Consider the following 7,539-nt stretch of genomic DNA (forward strand, 5'->3'; position numbering starts at 1 on the left):
TCAGTTCATATAGGCAGGGGGACATCTCTGGAGATAAAGAGAACTATCTGTTTGGTTTCTTACAGTCATGCTTTAATTTTTTTCCTAGTCTTTTTAGCATCATTAACATGGTTTTAGTATATAGCCAAAAGGAAAGTTTAGACTGCATATAAACATTTTGCACTTTGGCACTTTTCCAAGAGGCATTCCCAAGAGGTAGCTAGATGAATATTGCTTTTCAGAAGGTGGCGAATCCAATACTAAATGAAGCCACTGCCCACACCCAGAAACTTGCTTGAGCCAGGAATTGAAAATCCTTGCTGTCAAGTGTCACCAAAACTTTGGGGGATGGGGGATGGGGTATGGAGAGGCTCTGGCAGGAATTTTGAGCTCTCTGCCTCTGTCTTCTGTTCTTTTATCATCCTGCTACCCTCTGGTCATTACAAAGCATTTCCCTGAAGAAAGAATAAAAACTCTGCTGATGAGGATGCAGAAAATGGCTGTGCAAGTTATAAACAATAGTCACAGCCTGATATCCTGATGTCCCTTTACTCCCCCCAAAATATATGAATCTGTTTCAGGCATTTACTAGACTGAATTGATATATATCAACAAGGCACTATGAGTGTCTCTGAGATTAAAACTGAGTTTCATTTTTCCCTTGGTCCTTTTCTTAAGCTTCCATATTTCCCACAATAAATATGTATGTAACTGGGGAAAAGTTATTTCCCCTTGTATTTTTAAAGCTCTTGGGGAGGCCAAGGACCGTTACTTCCTGCTGGGTAGTGTCCTCCTTTTCCTTGTTTCAAAAACAAAACCCGGATATGACTTGGGAACAACAACAAAAAAAAACAAAAAGTAAAACTTTTGTTGTCCCTCAAGGAAAGTGGGCTAGCACAGCCCCAAGCCTCCGGCCCCAGCCCAGGCCGGACCCGCGCGGGCGTGGCAGGGTCGGGAGCCCGGGCTCCCCCGGGCCAGCATCTCTGCCAGGAGATTGAGCAGCGGGAAGCTCCTCAGGGTCCTGTGGCCGCCGCTGGAACGTTACCCCAAGCTAGGACCTTAGGACGAGCCTCCTGGGGTTGTGCAGACTTGAGAAAAAGACACAGGGTTTTAAGATCGTAAGGGCTGGCGTGAGGAGACCTCCCAGAGGAAGCTCGAGCCCTGGGGAGCTGGGGACCGAGGCAGTCACATCCTCCGCCGGCCAGCGCGGGCGGGGAGGCACCGCAGTTATTTCGGGACGTGCTGTGGTTTGCAGCACTTCCAGCGCCTCCAGTTCCTGAGCTGTCCTTGGGCCCAGTTCTGGGGCAAAAATGCCTGCCTTTCACATCGAAGATATGCCAGAGAAGGAAAAGCTGAAGATGGAAGTTGAGCAACTCCGCAAAGAAGTGAAACTGCAGAGACAACAGGTAAGTTGGCTTGTTTCAGAATCTTTTCCTTCTCTGAAATGAACCAAGGTCAGCTTTTCCTGTTCTGTTTTTTTGTTTTTTAATAGCAAAACCAACAGGTTTTTCTTCTCCAGATGCTCGCGGACTAGGGCTTTTGGAGGGTGCCAGGAAACTGCCAGTTGATGTGGAGACATCTCCCTTTCTAAGGGAGAGAGCAAGGATCCAAAGGGTAATTTAAAGCCAATGTCCTAAGATTTAGGCAGCTTAGAATGGGAAAAGCAGGCAAGAAACCCTGTCTCTTTTTAGGTGTTAAAAACTCAGATTTTAAAAACTCAGTTGTAGAAAAAGGCAGATGCCTACTTATTTTTTGAACTTCATTATCTGAAAGAATAGTACTCCTTTCAGAGTTTTTTTTTTTTTAACCAAATTTTAAAGTCTTAAAACTACATTGCCTAGTTTTGAATTTCACCAGTGGTTTACAATGGTGTGCAAAGAACAATCCTTTGGGGCTTGGGAACAAAGCATTAGAATTTTAATTTTTATTTATTTGTAATATTCTTCATAATTTCCAGTTTATTTATTTTATAAATATGTATAATGTACTAATACATTGTCTGTTTATTTATGAATAAATAATTACACCTTCACTGAGGTGTATCTGAAAGTATTTTTTAGTGCTCACCATTAGAAAATATTAAAGACCACTAATTTGGGCTACTAATGCCCAGTAATAAGAAGTTTCCACTGAAATGTGTTGGAGGTCTTGTGATTTTTACTTCAATTTCTTACTGGTAATAGCGGCCTTCATTAAGATACCAATATTTATTCCTTTTTTACTCGATCAGGCAATTCATAGTATAAGAATAAAATTTTACATAGATATTTTTTAAGGGAAATTACCTATCCTATCTCCACAGCAAGAAAAAATTGAAATGATTTTATTTCTCTATGGTTAAATACTAAAAAACAATGGAAATGAAGCAAGTATTACCTACCTTCCTGCTGCAGTTGCTATGATAAATCCGCTAACAAGAGCCTTATTACTCAGAATGCACACTGAATGGTGCAGCCTTTCTTATTACATTTTACACATTTCTTTTCTCAAATTCAACATTTTACTTCCAAACCCCTGCTCTTCCTAGAATTGGGAGTGGGATGTCCTTTCTATCCAAATTGAGAGTTTTGTAGCTTTTAAAATCCAGACATATCAAAAGGGAAAAAAATTTTTACAAGGACCCAATTAATAGGCCTGTTTCTTGAAAACTTAAAGAACCCATTTCATGGATGCAAAGCCCACAGTACAGCATGTATTAGCTACTTGGTCTTTTCTCACAATGAAAAAGTTATGTATTAAACAGAGTTGCACATATTGAAATCTAGCATTACCTGTGCAAAGTTGCAATATCTTAATATTTCGTATCACTATGCAGAAAGTAAAGGGGGAAAAGAGACAAGTGTCTTCTGCTCATTTTAAGTTTCAAATTAGATATTGGGCAGGAGCCTAGATGTAGCTGACTGTGGAAATTAAACTTATTGTTCATTGACACATTGTCTCCGCCAGCCATCCCTGTCCCTTAGGACACACCCTGCTGCCTCAACTTTCCAACTCCAGAAACCAAGTGTCAAGAAAACTCTCAGGTATATCCTTAGGGCATGGAAGGAGAGACATTTAAGTCTTCTTGCGCTTCAAACCTTTTATTATGCATTTTGAGTTGCAGAGTGTTAGTGATAGACAAACATTTTGGTCTTGAGAGATTATCCAACTCCCTCACTTAAAGGGTGAAAGACCTGAGAACCAAGGAGACTAGCCCCTTGTTTAAGACCACAGTGACAGTGATAGTCCAGGTGTTAGAACCCAGGTCTCCTGATACCCTGTCCTTTATTCTTTCCAATAAATTGTTAATACAGCTCAGACTAAGGGCACAGAATTCACAGGCTTAATTCTGGCTCCAACTAGTTGCTGATCAAATGTGTTCTCTAGATCATGAAAGGAAATGCATCACATCAGAGGAACAATTATTCATTTTGGAAGTTACAGACCTCTGGAAAGCTACTGAAGTCTCTGTAAATACAGACTCAATTTGGGATGATACATGAATTGCATTTGCAAATTTCTTTGGGGCCACAGTCTCCAGGTAATGGAGACTTGCATCATCAATTCTGAGAATTCATTTAAAATGCACACACTATGGATACAAGTAACATTGGACAGCAAATCTTATCTGAAAGACAGGTACTCGAAAAGATTTTAATCATATAACTACATCACCTACTTTTAAATTTTAGACCATGGCCTTCCAATTGGGTGTAGGAGTAAAATATTAAAATTATTTTTTATTTAGTTTTAAATCTCAACTTTTTATAAATTCCAGTTTATGTTTTATAATTATATATAATGTGGGGTGCATATGCAAACATGTTTTAGTGCTAATCATAAAAAAAATAGGTCAGTAATTTAGATTACAAATTCTGAGTGCATATGGCCCAGTTTAAAAGGTCTCTGTCGAGGTTTGTTGAAGGTTTTATTATTTTTACTTCTAATTTCTTATTGATCATATAGACTACTAGACACTTTTTATCTCCTTTTTTTCTTTTTTCTTTTCCCCCCCAGGGTCTCCCTTGGGGCTAGTATTCCAATAAAGGCAAGTTGGGAAACGTGTCTACAGGGAGCAAAGGAAATGTGTGTCTTTATTATTTAAAAGATAATAAAATGAGGTTATGACAATTATTTTAAACTTTCCTGAATCCCAAAGCTCTAACTCAAAAAATATTTTTATTTTTCAATTCTGCTTTCAGGTTTTTTTTGTACAGTTAATTCGTTCAGACTGCAGATGTTTACAGCATTGAAATAAGCCTGTTTTACACACACCTATAGTTTTTAATTTTTAAATTTTTTTATTTTTATTTTATAATATTTAAAAAAAATTTTAAACTCTCCCTTGCAACCTGTAGCCTATGGATAGACTTTTGAGGAAACTCTCCAATTCTTTCTCCATTGTTTAAATTGGAAATTAAATTTTTTCCAAGTTCAAATTGATTATTAAACACAAGCATCTTAGATAAGCCTAATCAGGCCCAGATGAGCCTTTTGTTATGATCTTTGCCTGTATGCAGTGAGAAGGGATTTTGAACAGAGACACAGGGTGGGATGTTTGGACAACTCCAATCTTTACAGAGTCAGGCTTTCTGTAGTTGTTCAATCATTTTGTAAAATTCCAAAGCATGGCACACATCCATAATAAGTGAAAATTTAGGCAGGACAAACCCCAAAACATTTGGGAACAATCTACTACTGCACCTGTTCATTAGCATGGAAAATTGAAATCAGGGTGTATTTTAGTTCCTAAAATATTGTGGATGCGTCATAACTGTATTTTAGCAGAGGAAGGAAAACAGGTGGAGCCCAATGGATAGAGATCACTGGGGATGATCTATTTAACACAGTAACTTTCAAACTTTTTTGACTTGGAACAATAGTAAGAAATACATTTTACGTATATTGGAGCATTACATATAACATATTTCACTTTTAAAATGTTGCTTGCACCCAATTATATTTATTTCACTAAAGGGTGGTGGCACACAGTGTGAACAACACTAACCTAATTCATTCCTTCCCCTTTTTTTCTTACTTAAGGTGTCCAAATGTTCTGAAGAAATAAAAAACTATATTGAAGAACGTTCTGGAGAGGATCCCCTGGTGAAGGGTATTCCAGAAGACAAGAATCCCTTTAAAGAAAGAGGAGGCTGCATTATTTCATGAATAACTCTGGGGAGAAACTTCATCCTCAGTGGAAGAACTAGTTTGCTTTAGTTTTTCCAAATAAAACCAACATGCCTTTTTAACAAACTAAAAAGGAAATTTAAATGAGACTTTATTAAACACGATATAGATATGGTTATGTATAAAAGCCTACGGGCTTCTCATTTTGCTCACTATGCCCACTCTTAAACAGGATACAATTATGTAAAGACATTACTTATGCATGACTCACCTCTTTCCGTACATTGCCTGATGCTTCCAATAAAATTTTATCTCTGGAAAATGAGTGTTGACAATTTAAGAAGGCACTTTTTGTGCACTACCTTTTATGTTTCTCTCAATAAACTTTCAGGTGTTTGGAACATGTACCAAAAGATTAGGTGGTTTGATAGATCAGGTCTCCAGTTCAGCTCTTTCTGCTTGAAATCCCCATATGGTTTACGGTGCCAAGTTCTGGCTTCTGGAATGTGTTTGATGTATTAGGGAAATGAGTGAGTAGAATTCCCAATAATGTTAACAGGAGTCAGATTACCTGAGTCAGGAGCCAGACCAAGCCACATCTATATTAACACTTCCTGGGTATACCATCCTTCTGTGTCTTGTTCCAAGAGATGCTGTAATAGCCTTGGGAGGGGGCAGCTTGGGGATCAGGAAGGGCACACAGCCTCCTGCCCGCAGTGGCCGGGCCAGCCCTGGCTTTCAGGGTTGGTACATTGATCCGCAGGGAGCGGCGTCTCCCACGTGCTCTCAGGTCTCAGGCAGCGCCGCTCAGTTCTGCGGTGCCTTGGAGCAGGCATAGGGCTTCCTGCACCTTCTCCCTCCCGCCTTTTCCAGCAGGCTGGCGTCAAGCATTCCTCTTTTCCTGACCCTCCAAAGGGAGCAGGAAAATGGGGGGGAAGACATCTCCAGTGGTTTTAAACCGCGAGGGCATTGCACCAGAGTACTTCATCTGCTCAAGTGCCTTAAGGAAAATACCTGCAGCCTCAGCCTCAAAAAAAGAGGACTTTTCTTTGAGGAATCCCTCCCCTCCCCCCCCCATTTTGTCCTTGAGATGCAACTTCCTCAAGCTTTGTGCTAAAAGAAAAGGAAGCAAAACCTTTTCAGTTTAGCTTTAGCTAAAATGGGCTTCTTAATCCACTACCTTATCCCTGAATTTTAAGTGTGGCAGATGGACCACGTTTAGGCAACAGAAGTCCCAACTTATCCTGGACCAGGTCTTTTCTACGGTTAGGCCTACAAATCAAGCCCAAGGGAAGCCTTGGGCCTGTAGTGACTTCTTGAAATATATCTGTGTTCTCACTCTGAGATTAATCTTCCTCCCTCTCTGTGAAGGAAGAGATGCCCCAAGCCTTGGAAAGAGCAGGTTATACCACACGAAGAGCGGAGCTTATTTTCTTCAGTTTCTTGCCCATTTTCCCAAGCATTGACGTCAATTGGGATTACTGAGAGCCCAGGAATAATTTTAGCGCAAAGCCTGATCTACTCCAAGGTGGGGTTTAAATACAGAACAGTAAAAGTATATTTCTTCCCACAACTTTAACAAAATTAATATTTGGTGTATGTTGCTACAATTTGTCATTTAACATTTAAGATGCTTGTAAAGTTTTGCTTTGATGAACTGTTTCATGTCTTGCGAGTAATAGTTTTCTTTTGTTAGATAGGAAAGCAAACATGGATGCTAGTTATTATATGCTGATAAGGCAGATCAAATAACCCTGGGTGCTCATAGAGGGCCAAGTTATCCCCTAACTTCTTTTTTCATTCTTTTTTTGGGGGGTGGGTGGGAGATATATAAATTTTTTTATTAGAAAAGTTGTAGGTTTACAGAAAAATCCTGCAGAAAATGCAGAGTTCACACCCCCCACCCCCACCCTCATTATTAATCACTGGCATTTTGTGTGGTAACTTTGTTACAATTGATGAAAGAATATTATGATAATTATGCTATTAAAAATAGTCTATAGTTTACATTAGGGTTCACTGTGTTGTACAGTCCTATGTTGTTTTGAAATTTTTATTCTAATAATATTTATACAAACTAAAATTTCCCCTGTTAATCACATTCAAACATTTAACTCAGTGCTGTTAACTATATTCACAAAGTGTGATACCAACACCACCATCCTTTATCAAATTTTACCATCACTCCAAACAGAAATTCTGTGCCAATCAAGCATTAACTCCCCATTCCCTACCCCCACCCTGGCCCCCAATTAACCTGTATTCTAGTTTCCAATTCTGTGAATTTGCCTATTCAAATTATTTCCTGTCAGTGAGATCATAAATGTTTATCCTTTCATGTCTGACTTATTTCACTGAACATGATGCTTTTGAGGCTTATCCATGTTGTTGCATATATCAGAACTTTGTTCCTATTTACAACTGAATAATATCACATGGTATGTATAAACC

The 7,539-nt window shown here is 39.0% G+C and overlaps 1 protein-coding gene across 1 annotated transcript; it reads left to right on the top strand.

The window, feature by feature from the left end:
- Positions 1 to 849: 849 nt before the first annotated feature.
- On the top strand, positions 850 to 5,425 carry GNG11 (G protein subunit gamma 11). The gene is made up of 2 exons (XM_037837490.1): positions 850 to 1,385; positions 5,002 to 5,425. The coding sequence occupies exons 1-2, from the start codon at positions 1,290 to 1,292 to the stop codon at positions 5,125 to 5,127; spliced, it is 222 nt and encodes a 73-aa protein (XP_037693418.1). The 5' UTR covers positions 850 to 1,289; the 3' UTR covers positions 5,128 to 5,425.
- The last annotated feature ends 2,114 nt before the right edge of the window (positions 5,426 to 7,539 follow it).

This window comes from Choloepus didactylus, chromosome 5 (assembly GCF_015220235.1).
Source record: "Choloepus didactylus isolate mChoDid1 chromosome 5, mChoDid1.pri, whole genome shotgun sequence".
NCBI classification, from domain to species: domain Eukaryota; kingdom Metazoa; phylum Chordata; class Mammalia; order Pilosa; family Megalonychidae; genus Choloepus; species Choloepus didactylus.

Coding starts and splice junctions, on each gene's coding strand:
- GNG11 (XM_037837490.1), top strand. CDS start 1,290: ATGCCTGCCTTTCACATCGAAGATATGCCAGAGAAGGAAAAGCTGAAG. Junction 1,386..5,001: donor TGAAACTGCAGAGACAACAG/GTAAGTTGGCTT, acceptor TTCTTACTTAAG/GTGTCCAAATGTTCTGAAGA.